The sequence below is a fragment of the Triticum dicoccoides genome, chromosome 2A (genome assembly GCF_002162155.2).
Source record: "Triticum dicoccoides isolate Atlit2015 ecotype Zavitan chromosome 2A, WEW_v2.0, whole genome shotgun sequence".
Taxonomy (NCBI): domain Eukaryota; kingdom Viridiplantae; phylum Streptophyta; class Magnoliopsida; order Poales; family Poaceae; genus Triticum; species Triticum dicoccoides.
This window is the reverse complement of record NC_041382.1, coordinates 526,194,271-526,213,280: the sequence shown is the minus strand read 5'-3', so window position 1 is coordinate 526,213,280 and position 19,010 is coordinate 526,194,271. Positions and strand designations below refer to the sequence as shown.

Here is a 19,010-nt window from a genome sequence, read left to right as displayed (position 1 = left end):
CCCTAAAGTCAATATTGGTCCCACCGATATTCATCTAGCCGGACTCTCCAAGATACACTTGGCATAGCCACTGCCTAAACCCTAGCATATTGGTCTCACCAAGCTGGCCCTTTGGTCCCACCGAAGAGCACTTGCCAACCTTCTGTTACCAATTGCATACATCTCAGAATTTTTGAATGGTTTCAATCGGTGACATCAAAGTGTGGAAAGCGCTTAGGTCATCTCATCTTGGTCCCACCGAGAGGTTTCATCCGGTCTCACCAAAAATCCTAAAGTTCAGACCTTTTGTACTAATTAGTCTCACCAGCATTCTCACCCGGTCCCATCGAGTAGTGCATAAAGGTGTGTAACGGTTGGATTTTTTGTGCTTCCTATATATAACCCCACCCATTCCACTAACTCTCAGAGAGAGAGACTAGTTCGAAGCTACCACTTCTCATGTCTATTTTCTGGGAGTGAACCACCTACCCTTGTGTTGAGATCAAGATGATTCCACTTCCCTGATCTCTAGCCTCCCCAAGTTGCTCTCCACTCCAGTCCCTTTCCTACCACATAGCCCAAATCTGTGAGAGAGTGTTTGAGTGTCAAGGAGACTATCTTTTGAAGCATAAGAGCAAGGAGTTCATAGTCAACAACAATATCTATTACCTTTTGGAGAGTGGTGTCTCCTAGGTTATGTCACTTGGGAGTCTCCAAGCTTGTGGAGTTGAACCAAGGAGTTTGTGAGGGCAAGAAGATCGCCTACTTCGTGAAGGTCTATCCCAAGTGAGGCTAGTCCATCGTGGAGTAAGCCATGATGGTATAGACAAGGTTGCTTCTTCGTGGACCCTTCGAGGGTGGAGCCCTCCGTGAACTCGCTCAGCCGTTATCCTTTGTGGGTTGAAATCTCCATCAATGTGGACGTACAATAGCATCACCTATCGGAACCACGCCAAAAATCATCGTGTCTTCATTGCGTTTGATTATCTCCAAACCCTTTCTCTACTTTCATGTGCAAAGTCTTTACTTTCCGCTGCCACTATATTAGACTTGCATGTATAGGGTGCTAGTAGACTTGCTAGAATTATTAAAATCTGTGAAGAACAAAAATTGAAAAAATGCTAGGTTTTTATTGGTCAAGTAGTCTAATCACCCTCCCCTCTAGACCTACTTTCGATCCTACAAGTATCTTCATTGTGTGGCTCTTCAAAACACGTAATGCGGAGATGTGTCGGGGCATTGCTTTGGTCGCTTTGGCACATTCGTAACAAGATTACCATCGTGGGTGTATTCTCGTCGCACCAAGCTGACAACATCTTCGAATGTACCCTATTTTTGTAGCAGCCGGCTCCGTTGGGGAGACGGTAGGACACTGATTGCCCGCAGGTGGTGATGGTCAGAGTTCGACATATCAACAACATCGGTAGGTCCCCTCCTGTTGCTTCTTAAGGTAGTTGCACCTTTTGCATGTTTTCGAGCCTACGTGCTCAGTTTGGGCAGATTGCCTCATAAATTATGGTTGGATTTCTAAAACCTTTTTTTGTACTGGTTCGGTTCGTTATGTGCACTATGCATGTTGTGGGATTTATCCAGTTAAAGCCAGATGCTCCTGACGTCTTTGTTTTAAAAAGAACGGACCTGCCGGCAGAGACGGGTAAAGATGGTAAAACCTGGAAGAAACTTGCCTAAATGGGGGTATTTTTGAGCAATTCCTGCTAAATAGGGTAAAAAAAAATACCACACACGAATCTTAGGGGGTGAAATTTGGAATTTATTCTTTTAGCCAAGTGTAGGTATGGATTTTTACCAAACACGAATCTTAGGGGGTGAAATTTGGAATTTATTCTTTTAGCCAAGTGTAGGTATGGATGTCTAACTGCACACTCTCTGGGTGAGCACTATGACAGAGGAAAAACTTTCTCCGTCCTAACTGACAATGCCATCAATGTCGATCGTATGGGCATACAGTTATAATTGCAGACGTCTTCCAATCTTTCCAAGGCAGGTAGGTACTTTCTCCGTCTGATTAGACAACAGCAGCTTGTAGGCTACTAGTTGTTGAGATAAAATGGAAACAAAGTGCTCAATTAGCTACAGCACGGCATGGGCGTGTGGTATCTTGACTTGCGACTATTTTGTGAGATGCGAGTCACATTCCATTTTATGATTGGACGTGTTGTATGGCTAAGCCCTAAGATAGGATTTAATTTAATAGTAACCTTCTCTCATATCGTTGTCTTCCATACTTATTGTATGCTTGTTTTAAGAGCGTGCTAATTCACGTCAGTTTTTCCGCGGCAAGGCAGCAAATGTGCATTTCTTGCCATTAACATCAGCCCTCCGATCTTTCTTGCTTGAATTGCTTATTATTTCCGCTGGAGAATACCACGGCTAGAGTGAAGGGTAATATGACCCACACAAGAAAAATTCATTTTACTGGTGGAAATTTTCCTTTTGCAGGATTAGATTGTCTGCGATGATTTGCGGGATAAGTTGATCATATATTAAACAGATTACTGAGAGAACTGTTGGTCTAAGCAATTTTATAGTTAGCAAAATCATCAGTGGTTTAATAACAGCGTCATTTTCATTTTGTTGTTGATATCTGTTCTTGATCGATGTACTTCTTTCTTTCTGAAATAAGTTTCTTTGTCACAATCGCAAAACTGCACAAGCACATGTGTGCATCTGCAAATATCTGCAGTGAAAGCACCACATGATACATTTGGAAATATCTGCAGACATCTGCAGGGTCATCTCTGAAGCTAGAGAGGGAAGTTGCACATCAGGATTCAGAAGTACTCCCTTTGTTTCAAAATAGATGACCCAACATTATACTAACTTTTACAAAGTTGAGTCATCTATTTTGGAACGGAGGGAGTAGTACATGGACATTAACAAGGAGCTGCCAGTAGCACCACTCTGATCATATTGATAATTGTACCAGCACGATTTAGTAGACCAGATTAATAAACAGCTCAGGGTGCAGCCGTGATCTTCAGAACAGGAAAGAGAGGTGCAAGAACATGCTCAATAAGATGATTTATTCCATACATTATGTTTCCGCAATGCTAGCTTAATCAGTCATTGTAAAGACAGCGACGGAACCACTTTGGTAATTTACACTGTTGCAGAATCGAGACAATAATGAAGAGAAAAACTCGAGAACAAAACCACACACTACAAACTATATGACAAATTTTATCCCCGGTCTGTGGCCTTCTCACGCCAGTGAAGCACCCCCATCAGCTAGCTGATGTGGAACTCACCGCTGGCACGGACCTCATTCAACTGCTTCTCATACTCATCTTCCTCGTCTTCCTCCTCCGCTTCCTCCTCTGGCTTCTTGCCATCCTCCTGCTCGTCCTCCTCCGCCCACCCGAAACCCGCCACCGGAGTGGTGGAAGGAGGCGGTTTCTGCGCCTCCTCCACGATCTTCATGATCTCCTCCACGGACTGGACCGAGTAGGTCGGGGCGCTGTTGTCTCTCTTGTAGTACATTGCTTGGGCAGCTTCCGTGAGCTCTCTTGGCAAGTTCTTCAAGAACCAGGGGTGGTTCCTGATCTCCCTCATTGTTATTCTCTGAAATGATGGTTGGGAAAAGAATAAGCCGACGATGAATCGCTCTAGTGAGCTGACCTGAGTTTAATCCGAAAAGTACCTTTGCAGGGTTTGCGACAAAAATACTGGCAAGGAGTTGCTTGCAGTCTTGGGATACGTGGACGTACTCCGGTATTTTGTATTGGATTGACATTATTCTCTGCGACAAGAACAAATGGACCAACCATAAGAAAGTTGAAATCGACGCTGCTTAGCACACACACAAAAAAATGGTTTGAAATTGCTACCCCAATGGTCTTTCTGAAGTTCTTGGGGTCATCAGGATCCTCAAAAGGGTAACCGCCGACTAGCATCACATAAAGGGTCACTCCACAAGACCACACATCTGCTGTCTGAACCATCAATAGATGCAAATATGTTAGAACACATAACAAACTAACAGACAAATATAGATAAATGATAAGGCAAGAAGGCAAGAACAGCTTGCAGGAAAGCACATTTGGAACATAACCAATTTAAGATGTACGATCATAAATGCGGAAATAGTACATCTATATATATATCTATACCAATATAAAAAGACCCAAATGGGCAGATCCAAACCATCTCGACCATCAAATTATGTTATCTAGCGGTTCAAATCGCTCCAATGTTGAGCACCAAACATGTTTAACGCTCTAATTACCCACCACTGCCATTGGTTATAAACATATTTTGACTCAACGCTATTCCTTGAAATCTGCCATGTAATTAATATCTTACCATTCCCGTGAAAAAGTAATTGATATCTTACTAAATACCAACGTGCAACAGATATATCTTACCTAATATAACGTGCAAGTAATATCCTACCTAATATAAACGTGCATTGCACGTACATTATTACTAGTAAAGCTTCAAGTGCCCAAAATTCAGTTGTGTTTACATGTTTGTAAAAATGTATTGAACTTAAATCTTTTCCCTGCGGGAAATGATATGAGCTACATATAATAATCACACCTGTTGTGTTCTATGCAGTTGTTATTTTGGGAAGTAACACAAAACTATTATATTTACGAACTTCAAACAAAAAGATTTACATGCAACTTTGGTTCCACAAAGGCAATCAGAGAATTTCAAAACAATCTAACCGAAGATCAGGTAGGTCGAGACAAACACAACAGCATAATTTAATGTGGAAGCAGACAAAATGCACATATTTTATTGCAGAAAAAGTGGACGCCATATGTTTAGGGAAATCAATGACACTTTGCAGTCTTAAAAGGGTTGGCCTAGAAATGAACAATAAAGTAGTACTAGTTGCTATGCTATCCATAGACTATCTATGCTGATCTCCAGCGCATCATACTGTTTCTCTTCGACAAGCAAACACGACCAATTTTGCAGCGCTGGAAAGCCAAGATGTAACCAGACTGATATGATTTGTTGGACAGTGAGGGAAGAAAAAAACAGTAACCGTCGTACAGAAAATTCTTCACAAGATATCATAGCAGTATCGGACAACGAGAGAAAAAGAGATAGATAATGAAATATTTATAAAGGACCACAAAGTGCCAACGAGAAGTTCAGTCTAACAAGGCTACTTGAAAATGATTGGGTCAGATAGACCTTTGTGACAACATCAATTAGCTAATCAGTTTGTTTCACAAAAAAAAAGGCTAATCTGTATCTGTAGCACTAGGACCATGATGGTAAAATGTTTTAGACAAGGACATAAAGTATGAAGTGATCCTAAAAAAATGACACGTCCAACAAAAACTAAACGATTTGTCAAGCTGATGTGCCCATGGGTGTGTCTGCCTCATGGAGCTTTTGCTTGTCACAAACATGCATTCAACTGGCCTATCTCCGTCTGGGCATTTTAATTACCTAGTGATGTAAAATCACTCCTTTTGACGCATGCTCCTATAGACATAATCACGCTCCCGTCTCTTCACCCACTGAAGTTGCATTTCGCAACTGAAATTACAAACAACCCTACCCCGGTCCCCAGCTCCAAGCTTTCCTAGTATCAAGTGCAAAAATAGGGTATCTAATTCTAATATCTGTATCCACAGAATCATATGCTTTCTCCAGGAAATCTAACTTTACTCCAGGCCACAATAAATTAAACCAAGAGGGCACACGAGCTCGCAAACTCTTGATGTTCTCGCGAAGAAACAAAAAGAACTCGTGACCACTAAATCCGGTCTGAATCCGATCAACCTAAACCTTTCCTCCCCTCTTTTCGCATTTGGATGGCGTGCATCAAAAGCAGACATCGCTGGTTGGAGCGAGCATCGCCATCGATCGAGCATGATGTGTGAATTTCGATCATGAGAATGTGAATGTCCAAATCGACGTCATGAGACACAGAACGAACAACATATCTTTGCATAATCTCTCACCTTTTCGCTTTTTCGACTGAGTTTTTCAACAAAATCCACTGCCTTCCAAAAATAAAAATAAATTCGGAGGACTGCCACGACAAGGACTGTCCACATTTAACCGGGAATCTAATCACCTGCCACAGGAGCAGCAGCAGCAGCAGCAAGCGAGAGACACTATCTCAGAGCCAGCGTGGCGTTGGGCCCATCGCCCAGTGGGAGTGCGCGCGTCTGCCCGGTAACAGGCAGGCAGATCTGTAACTAGGGACAAATTCCGAATCCACCAGTCAGAGATAGCTGGCCCCAAAGGACCCAGCCTATAGACCCACGCCAGAATGAACCCGCGGGCCCACTCGCTGAATGCGTGGTGCGACCCATGGACCCAGTCCACAAGGGCTGCTGGTTGGCGGCCTCGGGAAGCGAGAGTCACGCTACGTGTACGTGTACTGCAGCGGCAGGCGGCACGTGCTCACGGGCTAGGACAAGCGGGTCGCTACCGCCACTGCCGCCGGGACCCACCGCACGGCGGGCCCATGCGCAGAGTCACGAGGCAGAAGAATAGAGAAAACGGCAGAGAGAGAGAGAGCCGGAGACTGACTGACCTTGCCGTCGTATTCCCGGCGGGAGAGCACCTCCGGGGCGATGTACGCCGGCGTGCCGACCGTCGACTTGGGCTTCGAGTGCAGCAACGACGACTGCAAAAGGAAGAAAAGGGAAGCATGTTCAGTGCACCGCAGAGGGAAAAAAGGCGTTGGCGTGGCGCCGAACTTGTTCGGGTCAACAATGGCAGGGGAACGTTGCTTTCGCGAGCAGCTTCGCGCAGGAAGAGGAAACCAATTGCATTTCGGGAGGGCGAGATGAATCCTCCGATCTTTCCGGCCGCAAAGCCAAGCAAAGTGCAGCTTTTGACCCCCGCAGAAAATGCCTCCCTTTATAATTGCTGTTACTATTTTTATTAGTATTACCTTTGAGTAACCGAAGTCGCAGATCTTGAGGCGGGGCGCCGGGCTACCGTCGAGCAGAGTGTTCTCCAGCTTCAGGTCCCGGTGGCAAATTTGCTGCAGATCAACGACTGTTTTATACCATCTGATGATCTAGGATTTTTTTATCAGCGATTGCACCGGTTTGCTTGTTCTTACCATGAAGTGGCAGTAGCTCACGCCGCAGATGAGCTGCTGGAAGAAGTACCTGGCCTGCGGGGACAAGGCGACCATCAGTTGCACGAATCGGCACCGAAAATGGACACGGGCAATGGACCGATCCTCACCTCGTCCTCGCTGAACCTCCCGGCGTTGCAGATCCGGTCGAAGAGCTCGCCGCCGGCCGCGTACTCCATCACAATCGCCAGGTGCGTCGGCGTGACCACCACCTGCAAAAGAATCAATCCGTTATACTCTTCTTCGGGCAGAGAAGGCGGAAAGGATTGATCCCGGCGCCTTGCCCGTTCCCTCGCCCACCTCCTTGAATCGGATTATGTTGGGATGCCGCAGCGACCGGTGGTTTATGATCTCCCTCGCCACATTCTCGTCAATCTGCAAACATCAAGAAACGCCCAAAAGGACAACTCCGTCACTGAATTCGCAGCAGGAAGGAAAAACTCAACCGGGCCGTCCCGGCACGGGACGAATCACAGGGGAGCCCGACTCCGGCCGGTGGCGGCGGGCCGCGGGCGCACCTTGAGGCCCCGTGGGATGTACTTCATGGCGACGAGCTCCTTGGTCTCCTTGTTCCGCATCAGCCGGGCGACGCCGAAGTTGCCGGCGCCGATGTCCTTGAGCAGCTCGTACCTCTCCATGGATCCCGGGCCGAGCCGCGCGGCAGCCGCTGCTGAGAGATTGATCGGGCCGGAGGCAGAGGCGAAGATTGGGGGATCCTTTTGGGGGTTTTGGAAGCTTCGTCGCGGCGAGATGAAGTGGGAGGGAGGGAGGGGGGAGGGGGAAGGAAGGATGATTCGAAGCTTAAAGGAGAAGGAGAGGCTTCTTCTTCTTCTTCTTCTTCCCCGCTGGGGTGGGTTCGATTAATTAATACCACTGCTGCAGTGCTGCTGCTCCGAGGAGTAGTAGTACTAGTTTTATTTGGTGATTAGATTATGATGATGATGTGCCATGATATGGCGTGCTCATGATTTGTTTTCGCCGGGAGCTAATTGTCGTTTGGACCTTTGGTTTGTTATGATTGACGGTGAGGTCCTTGTGTGCATTGGGAGCTTCCTTTCTCGCCGTGTTGCTTGATTTGGCGGTTACTGAACCGAGTACAGTCTGGCTCCCGTTGTGCCTTGCTTGCTCTTTTATTTTTTGATTTTGAAGGGAGCCCTGCTTGCTTTTGAAGCACTAGAAACGGTTGCGGTCAAATAATAAACTACTACCCGCAAAATAAGTAAATTAAATCTGTCTATTTTACGAGGAGAGTAAGTAGTAACTGACGAGAGTCAAAGCACTGGCCCTACAGGCAGACAGGCAAGATCTGGTTGTCACGCGGAACACAATACCCAACTGTTACTGAAATGAATTGCTCACTCGGCGGTAGCAAGCAGCAACAGGCGGAAACAACGTGCTCGGACTGTGGAAAACGGACGTCATTCTTCACGTTTCCCTTCTCTCGGACTGAAAACTTTCATCGCTGATTATGATGATGATGATGTGGAAGGGGAAGAGAATGATTTTCTCTTTCTTTCAAGAAAAGGATCTGCGGCACGTGCGATGTATCCGTCTTCTTCTACCGTCTGACCATCGGCGTCATGGGGCCGGGATGGCTTGTACGTCCCGCGGGTGGGTGGAACTGCGAAATCATCAGTGAACCTACCGATGGCGGATCGGCGAGCGGAACGGAGGCTGGGGGCCTTGCGGCGGTGGGCACATGGGCGCGTCCCGTGGGTGCGGCGTACAAGTACTTGGATTTCAACACGGGTGCAGAGTACGCTGGCGGGCTAAGGACCTGTTTGGTTCATAACTAACTTTGCCACAATTAATCTTAGGCAAAGTGTGGCTGCCACAAAAAGTGTGGCTAACAAAATGGCCACCATAAGTGTGGCAAGATTTGGCAAAAAATTGAGCCTATGACATGTGGGCCGTATAACTAGAAAAGTGTGGCAAGCCACAAGTGTGGCAATAAACCAAACACATGCCTAAGGTGTTGTGGCATGACTAAGGTTAGGCATGGCAACCTTAGGCTGGAAACCAAACAGCCCCTAAATCCAGCACCCAACACGATCTGTGTCCATGGATGGTGACAGATCACATCTTAAATATTGGATGCCACAACCAGGTACTATCTCTCATTGTAAATCCTCAAATTCATACAATTACAAGTAACGTAAAACCTAGTCTAAATCTTTGGCCGTGTTCGTGTTCCTATCCGGCGGCCGTGAGACCGCGAAGTGAAGGTCCGATCGCCGGCGAGATATAATAGGACAAAGGACATGGACTATCCCACATTGGACATGAGGCGCCGCCGTCTAGCATGTCATACTCTTCCTCATCGAAACCCACGGCTTGGACATCGTCGGTGGAGGTGAGGTCCACGATAGACGTGGACGGGCCAACCTCATGGTCTGAGCCCGACGCCGCCACCCTAAGGTTACGGCGCTAGGCGGCGGCGGCGTTCGACTCCGCCTCCATGGCCTTCCGTGCCCCGTGCCTCACGCGGAGGGCATGCCTCACGATAGACGTGGATAGTTTGTGAGGCATGTCGGCATTGACCTCTGACTCAGAGCCCGGCGGCCTGGGGACGATGCGCCAACAAAGGGGTTGCACCGCCAAACGGTGGTAACCGCTTCCGGCGAGGCCACAGTTACGCGCCTCAAGCCACTAGCCCCAATGAATCCAAGTGCCATTTGAGCAGACACAATGGATTCCCACCAGGTCGAGTCTGACCGCAGTTGGGCGCACTCCTCTCGGGAGCGGCGCAGAGCAATGCACACAACCATCTCTTCCTCACCCCCGCGTGGGGCAAGTTCTCAGTCAACGGATCAGGAGATCTCGTAGTCGGATTCGCTGCCCATCATGCCCGAGCAGGCCGGAGTTTAAAGGAGAAAAGTTTGCTAATGGAGGGAGTGGAGTGGCTAGGGTTTGGTCCATAGTGCAGATAAGGATGAATATATTTGGGGTCGGGTGGACCATAGTGGGCCGGATCTGACGTGGCAGACGCGTCTGGGTGTCCCATATCCGCCCACGTATGGGATGGGTATTGGGTTTGCATGTCAGCTTGAATGCTTGGGCTGCGTTTGGGGCAGTCGGTTGGGTGGCTTGTTTCTGTCTGGGCAGTGTTCGGGCAGGCTGCCCGGGCCTTTGGGCGGATATGGGCCGTCCGATTGTAGATACTCTTACACCATGCTTGTATCGACATGAGGCTATGTTCAGTTATAGGGAGTAGGACAACTCCGACGTGGATCATGAATATTGCCTCTAAATGTTTGAATCAAATGATGTGGAAGTTTTTTTTCATCCAACCCAAATCGAAACCGGACCAGGGAAGTATTGGGGCGTTCAGACGTCTATCACGTCGAACTCCAACACCCTCGGCCCATCAAAATGCCCCTACCAGAAGCCCTTTTACTCACTCTCCCTCTCGCTATGCTTTGTATCCACACCCTCGGAGACCGAACGCCGCTATTTTACTACCCCCACCGTAGCCCATGTCTTGCTGGACCACCGGCGTCCCACCCATGCTCCTACTCTCCTTGGACTACGCCACAATTCCACCTCGGATCCTGTTGCAGCCCATGTATCCTTCACTCACTACAAACACCATATATGGTGGACACCATGCTCGACAAGTATTCGTCCCAATGCCATTGTCATAAAATTTGATGTTCTTGTTATTTACTTTGAAGCAAACACAATGACAATGTACTCAGTGAAGGACAATGAATTGTTATGTGGGGTGTGGTTGGACATAAGTGTGGAGTTTCAAGGTATGAAGTAAATGTCGGGTCGTTTTGGCAATGTGTGCATGTTTGATTCCATGAGCACAAGCACTACGCGCCCTGCAACATGAAAGTGATCCATGTTCGCAATGCAAAGTCGCTACTCTATTGATGACACACCACAAAAGACCATCAACATGTTGCAGTGCATATGCACAACTGCATATAAGTTGGCAAAGGGGCACGTCACTCGAAGAGCTCGTAAGTTTTGCTCCTTGTTGCTCTATGTCTTGGTTATTTTCATTAAATTTTCTCAATGTTGAAACTCATTGATCACATCATTGTCTAGCCCAGAATGTGAGGTTTACCACATGAATGAGGGAAAGCCATTCACATTGACGCATTGCTGGTTGAAGCTCAATGGGCATAGAAATTGGATCAACAACATGTGCCTATGAAGAAGTTCAAACTCAAGAAGAGGAACCGTCGGATGAAGGTCGCCTTCAAGGGGTTTAAAAATCGTGGTCTTTGGTTTGGACAACCAGTTCTTCTGTGGTTCGATGAATTTTAGAAACTTATTGAACATCTCGTAGTTTTGGACTTAAATGTATGGTTGAATTGCTATTGATCTTGATGCATTTGTCAAAGTGACCATAGGAGGACATTTAGTTTTATTCCATTTTTAGGTCAAGGGGCGGACATTTGGTGACTTTGGTTGGATGGCTGGTTCCCCTATCCATTTCCACGAAAAGATTCGGAAATATTCATGGACATTTGGTGTATTTGTGTTGGTCATCCGCTTTGGAGTTGCCCTTAGATCCGTGAAGGGTTTGGGTGAACCCTCTTCTCCACCCTATCGCACATGGAATAAATACACATCTACATCTACATATACGTACATACATAAATAATACTATGTATGGTTTATCTTTTTCTCCTTTTCTGGATCTTTTTTTTACTACCTATTGTAGGGGGATTATGTGGGGTGTGTTAGGGAAGTCCCAATGCACTATATCGTAAGTTGTATCTAATGACATTAAATGGATGTTTAGATATAGCAATTCCAATGCATTATATCCTAATGTTGTATCTAAAACAACTATGATTAATGTGTTTTTGTGGCAGAAAAAGTTATGATATGTCTTAGTTTTATTGCTAGGACCTATATATAGAATTCTAGATTAATATATGATTGTTCCCTCTTTCCTCGTCAAATGTGGCGCTACAATAGATTTTTTATCATGAAATTATGCTAAGATACAAGCACTGTGAGTGCCCTTACAACCAGTGCAGGTTGGTTTGACTACCGAAAATATCATTAACTGGATCCCACCACTCACCACATATCTTCTTTTCACTTCCTCGGTCGAAGGGGAATCGATCACGGAGGGCCTCTACATTAACCTTGTTGCACCTTCGATGATGTGGGAGTAGTTTACCACAGATCTACAGGTCCATAGTGATGAGCTAGATGGCTTCTTTTCTCTCTTTGATCTTCAATACAATGTTCCCCTCGGAGTTATATCGATGTAATCTTCTTTTGCGTTGTGTCTGTTGGGATCCGATGAATTGTGGGTTTATGATTAGATTATTCATTCAAAGTAACTGAGACTTTTCTTAACTTTATTATGCATGATATTATAGCTTTGTATTTCTCTCCATTCTACCCGTTTGGTTTGTCCAACTAGATTGATTTATCTTCGGTAGGTGAGGTGCTTTGTAGTGGGTTCAAACTTGTGGTGTCCTCACCTCGTGACAGAAGGGGTCGCGAGGCACGTATTGTATTGTTTCTACGAAGGATAAAACGACGGGGTTTAATCATATTGCTCGGTTTTATTCTGTCTACATTATGTCATCATACTTCATGCATTATGATACGTCTCCAACGTATCTATAACTTTTTATCGTTCCATGCTATTATAGTATCAATCTTGGATGCTTTATATGCAATTATATGCAATACTATATAATTTTTGGGACTAACCTATTAACTTAGTGCCAAGTGCCAGTTGTTGTTTTTTTGCCTGTTTTTGGTTTTCCAGAAAATCGGTTCCAAACGAAGTCCAAATGCCACGAAACTTTTTGACGATTTTTTCCTAGACATAAGAGACCCTAGAAGCTTCGGGGGGAGGTCAGAAGACGAAGGAGTAGGCCACAAGCCACATGGGCATGCCTAGGGGGTAGGTGCGCCCATGTGCCTTGTGGCCCCCTCGTTCCTCCATTTGACCTAATTCCAACTCTATAAATTCTATAAAATCGGGAAACCAACAAAGAGCCACCCAAAATACTTGTTCCGACGCCGCAAGGCTCTGTTCTTGCGAGATCCCATCTGGAGGCCTTTTTCGGTACTCGGCCAGAGGGGGAATGATGCGGTTTGAACTACTCGGTATTTCCCCAAAGAGGAAGGGATGATGCAGCATAGCTACAGTAGGTATTTCCCTCAGTGATGAGACCAAGGTTATCGAACCAGTAGGAGAACCACGCAATACCACGTAAACAACTCCTGCACATAAAGAACAAATACTTGCAACCCAACGTAAGAGAGGGGTTGTCAATCCTCACGGGTAAAAAGATAGGTAAAATTGTAGTAGATTGGATAAATAGATCTCGTGGGAACGCGAGATAAAATAAATAAAAATTGCGGCAAGGTATTTATGTATTTTTGGATTAATAGATGTAAAAATAAAAGCAAATAAAAATAGACCACGAAGGCAAATATAATAAAGAAGAGACCCGGGGGCCATAGATTTCACTAGTGGCTTCTCTCGAGAAAAATAGCAACGGTGGGTGAACAAATTACTGTTGGGCAATTGATAGAACTTCAAGTAATCATGACGATATCCAGGAAATGATCATTATATAGGCATCACATCTAAGATTAGTAGACTGACTCCTGCCTGCATCTACTACTATTACTCCACCACATCGACTGCTATCCATCATGCATCTAGCGTATTAAGTTCAGGAGAAACAGAGTAATGCAATAAGAATGATGACATGATATATACAAGATCTATTTATGTAGAAATAGACCCCATCTTGTTATCCTTAATAGCAACGATACATATGTGTCGGTTCCCCTTCTGTCACTGGGATCAAGCACCGTAAGATCGAACCCATCACAAAGCACCTCTTCTCATGGCAAGAAACATTGATCTAGTTGGCCTAACCTAACCAAAGATTCAAAGAAGAAATATGAGGCTATAAGTAATCATGCATATAAGAGATCAAAAGACTCAAATAACTTTCATGGATAAAAACATAGATCTGATCATAAACTCAAAGTTCATCGGATCCCAACAAACACACCGCAAAAAGAGTTACATCAAATAGATCTCCAAGAGACCATTGTATTGAGAATCAAGAGAGAGAGAGAGAGAGAGAGAGAGAGAGAGAGAGAGAGAGAGAGAGAGGAAGCCATCTAGCTACTAACTACGGACCCGAAGGTCTATAAAATACTAATCACGCATCATCGAAGAGGCACCAATGAGGATGATGAACCCCTCTGTGATGGTGTTTAGATTGGATCTGTGGTTTCTGGAACTTGCGGCGGCTGGAATTGATTTTCGTCGACTCCCCTAGGGTTTCTGGAATATTGGGGTATTTATAGAGCAAAAAGGCGGTGTGGGAGGCCACCGAGGTGGGCAAAACCCACCTGGGCACGCCTGGGGGCCCAAGCGAACCCTGGTGGGTTGTGCCCCCCTCGGGGCACCCCCAGGTGCTTCTCTGGCCCATTGGGTGTCTTCTGGTCCATAAAAATTCCACAAAAAGTTTCGCTACATTTGGACTTCGTTTGATATTGATTTTCTGCGATGTAAAAAACAAGCAAAAAACAACAACTAGCACTGGACACTATGTCAATAGTTTAGTCCCAAAAAAATGATATAGAATGATTGTAAAACATCCAAGAATGATAATATAACAAGATGGAACAATCAAAAATTATAGATACATTGGAGATGTATCAGCATCCCAAGCTTAATTCCTGCTCATCCTCGAGTAGGTAAATGATAAGAACAGAATTTTTGATGTGGAATGTTGCCTAACATGTTCATCACATATTCTTTCTTTTATAGCATGGACAATTGGACTTTTATATGGTTCGAAGCAATAGTCTAGTTTTGACATTAGGACTTTAATACCCAAGCATATCAACAAGCAACCATGTCTTTCAAAATATCAACACTAAAGCAAGTTATCCCTAGCCCATTATGCTCAATCACTGATCCATTCATGAAACACACTCGCATATTAGCTACACCCAATGCTCAAGTATGATCATAGTGCCCCTTAGTTGGTGCTTTATAAGAGAAGATGGAGACTCAAGTAAAAATAAAAATTGCACAAAGTAAATAGAAAGGCCCTTCACGGAGGGAAGTAGGGAGTTGTAGAGGTGCTAGAGCTCAAAGCGAAAAAGATAGAGATAAAACATTTTGGGTGGCATGCTTTTCCTGTCAACGAAAACGATCGAGTAGTTCCCAATACTTTCTAAAAGAACATATGGTGCCCCCATGTTTGGTTTTGGTAATTGATGACAATCTCTATGGACTAATGGTTTCCTTGAGTTATATTTGAAGGTTTTGTCCATAGGCTTTTCTTGGAGTACATGTGTTGGTTTCAAGGAGAGTTTGTGTCGACCAAGGTGCTATTCAAGGAATTATCCAAAGATTGGTCATTTGAGAGTTGAGCTTATTGCAAGCATGTCTTGAAGAAGAAGATTGTGTGATCATTCATGTTTACCTTCAAGACATCATCCAAACGAAGAGAGTTGGAAAGATTCAAGGTTGATCAAGACTAAGTCAAGAGTGAATCAAGTTGATCAACTCACAAAGAGTAGAAGATGTACCGAGAGGGATCAAGTGATCCCATGGTATGGTAAGCATTGTCCATTGCACTTTGTGTACTAACCCATGGTCTATGTGAGAGTCTATGTGGGGTTAGGTACGTTTCCATGGGCTTGCGTCAAGAGGATTATATCATACAACCCATGGGAAGGATGACATCAAGTGGTGATCGTCATCAAGATTGCCGTGTGCAATTTCAATTGGAGAATCACGAAGAGATCAAGTGCTTGAAGCTTGCCATCCATTGTGGTGTCAATGGACTTGTGAAGATATGCCGAAGAGTGGCTCGCCCATAGTGGAGTATAGGGGAGCAATCATCTAGTCTTCATCGACCCAACGCAATCAAGAAAGGTGGTCCGTCTTGAGGAGGACAAGATCGTCATCATCTAACTCAAGTGGATCATGTGCAAGGCAAAGGTTTGCCCTTGATAGGTTTTCTATTTTACCGGTCTCATGGTGGTAGTTGGGAGACCGGGTTATAGGATCGATAGTCGTACTATCAAGGGGGGCTCTCAAGTGAGTAGCTTGATCGTATCGTTCGTCGAGAGCTCAAACCATTGCATGCTTGCATCATGTTTCTTGGTTCTTGTTTGGTTCTCTTTGTGAGTCTTAGAGCTTATGGTCATCTTGATGACAAACTTGGTTTCATCGAAAACGGAGTTTGCATGCGTCTTCTATGATGTTTTCGGTGTTGTAGGTTTTACCGATCTTATCCGAGGAAGGGTCCTCACCATTTTCTTATGGGCCTTTTCTAATTTGCTTCTTATTGATATTTCTTTCAAGATTGTGTTATCCCTTGTCGCTAGCTTCCCAACAAACTTGGTTTCATCGAATTCGGAGTCCGTTTGCAAAAGTTGTGGCAGTTTTGGTGTTCTGAAAAGGCTGCAGTGGTACTACCGCGAATTGGAGCGGATGTAATTTTTTACTACCGCTTCAGAGCAGTACTACCGCGGCTCCTACAGCGGTAGTACCGCTCCGGACCAAAAACTCGTCCCAAGTCTTGCGGTGGTAGGCCCGGATGTATTTTTTCGCAAGTAGTAGTACCGCTACCATTTGCGGTAGTACCGTGAGGTCGAGCGGTAGTACCGTGAGGACGAGCGGTAGTACCGCTCTGGCGGTTCTTCTGGCCTTTTGCCTCCTCGCTGTTGTTTTTCAAAGGGGTACTTCCGCCCTAGCGGTAGTACCGCTCCTTGGAGCGGTAGTACCGCTCGGTGCGGGCTGTGAGCATAACGGTTGGATTTTTTCCCACCTATAAAAGGGGGTCTTCTTCCCCAATGAACCTTATCCTTTGAGCTCGTGTTCTTCCCCTATTGTTGACCTTCTTCGAGCTTGATAACTCTCAATCCCTCCATGGATTCTTGCTAGTTTTTGAGGGAAAATAGAGAGGAGATCTAGATCCACGTTTCCACCAATCACTTTCTCCTCTAGGTGAGGGGAGCCCCTTGGATCTAGATCTTGGAGTTCTTGGTGTTCTCCTTCTTGTTCTTCCTCTCATTTTCCTCCCTAGCATTAGTTGCTTCGGTGGGATTTGAGAGAGAAGGACTTGGGCACTCCGTGTGCCCTTGCCATTGCATTTGGTGCATCGGTTTGAGTTCTCCACGGTGATACGTGGAAGTAAAGTTTGAGAAGCTTATTACTCTTGGGTGTTTGGGCACCCTAGAGCTTGTTCCTCTTGGGTGCCTTGGCGCCCTAGACGGTTGGTGTTGTTAGGAGCTCAATCATTGTGGTGTAAAGCTCCGGGCAAGCATCGGGGTCTCCAATTAGTTTGTGGAGATCGCTCCGAGCAATTTGACGGGTACCGGTGACCGCCCCCAAGGGTTGCCAAAGTGTATGGGTTCGGTGACCGCCCCCAAGGGTTGCCATTTGTACGGGTTCGGTGACTGCCCTCAAGGGTCCCTTAGTGGAATCACGACATCTTGCATTATGCGAGGGCGTGAGGAGATTACGGTGGCCCTAGTGGCTTCTTGGGGAGCATTGTGCCTCCACACCGCTCCAAACGGAGATTAGCATCCACAAGGGTGTGAACTTCGAGATACATCGTCGTATCCGCGTGCCTCGGTTATCTCTTACCCGAGCTCTTTACTTACGCACTTTACTTTGTGATAGCCATATTGTTTCTTATCATATATCTTGCTATCACCTAGTAGTTTATCTTGCTTAGCATAAGTTGTTGGTGCACATAGGTGAGCCTAGTTGTTGTAGGTTTTGTGCTTGACAAATTAACCGCTAGGTTTATTCCGCATTTGTTCAAGCCTAAACCATAATTATTTTAAAACGCCTATTCACCCCCCTCTAGGCGACATCCACAATCTTTCAATTGGTATCAGAGCCTCGTCTCTCTTTTTAGGCTTTACCGCCTAGAGAGTAAAGATGTCGACTAGGGGATTAGGATTCTCTGACACTCTTAGTTTCGATGGCACAAATTTTGATGTTTGGGTAATTCACATGCTTAATCTCTTTAGGGTCATGGACCCAAATTTAGAGCGAATTGTAGATATGGGTTTTCTCCTCCAAAGGATCCCCTAAGGTTATCTTTAGAGGATGAGAAAAACTCTTATCTCAATGCTCAAGCTTCAAATGTGCTTTTCAATGCTTTGAGCAATGTAGTTTTATTTCAACTCATGCTGTCCCGGGATGCTCATGAGTTGTGGACGAAGCTTCAAGATAAATATGGTGTGTCCAAGATTTGTGGGGATGATTGTTCTCCCTCCACCTCCGGTCGTATAGTCTTCTCAACTTCTTCTACTTCACCTACATGTGGTTTGCCACAAGGTAATGATATGGTGAGTAGTGTTGGTCATTGCAATGATGATAGTATGCTTATTGTGGATGATCCTTCATCACTATCTTATTGCAATGATCCTTCTTTGGGCTTTAACACTTCGAGCACTCCAAATATTTCACATGCTTGTGTTGATAGTCCTTGCATATCATGTAGAAATTGCTTGACTAAATCTCATGATGATATGTGTACTATGTCTTATTGCCATGATAAAAATACATATATTTCCTCGAATTGTTGTGCTAACAATGTAGAGGAAACCCAACACTCCATGGAACAAGATGTGGTGTTTAATGGTGCCTCAAGGGATCCTACATCATTATCTACTTCTTTTTGCCTTATGGCTAAGGCATCAAAGGTATCTCCTACTTTGTACCCCAATATGTCTCTTGATGATGATGTTGATGCTAATGATGATGAGGATAATGATGAAGAGAATGATAATGTTGCCTCCTTAAAAACTAAGGGGGAAATGATTTTTAAAGCTCTTCACAAAAATAAACTTGCTCGTTCCAACTTCATGGAAATCATGTCTATTGCCATTGAAGGCAAGAAATATATTGATGAGTTGGAATCTCGTCTTGAGGAGCATGAGGTCAGCATTGATAAAATGG

The 19,010-nt window shown here is 45.1% G+C and overlaps 1 protein-coding gene across 1 annotated transcript; it reads right to left on the bottom strand.

Annotated features, from left to right (window-relative positions):
• Window positions 1-2,990: 2,990 nt before the first annotated feature.
• Window positions 2,991-7,901, bottom strand: LOC119355176 (serine/threonine-protein kinase SAPK7). Its single transcript, XM_037621954.1, has 9 exons — window positions 7,582-7,901; window positions 7,364-7,438; window positions 7,174-7,275; window positions 7,046-7,099; window positions 6,872-6,964; window positions 6,509-6,601; window positions 3,828-3,932; window positions 3,641-3,739; window positions 2,991-3,561 (listed from the first exon to the last, which is right to left on the bottom strand). Exons 1-9 carry the CDS (start codon window positions 7,699-7,701, stop codon window positions 3,229-3,231), a joined length of 1,074 nt encoding a protein of 357 aa, XP_037477851.1. The 5' UTR covers window positions 7,702-7,901; the 3' UTR covers window positions 2,991-3,228.
• Between the last annotated feature and the right edge of the window lie 11,109 nt (window positions 7,902-19,010).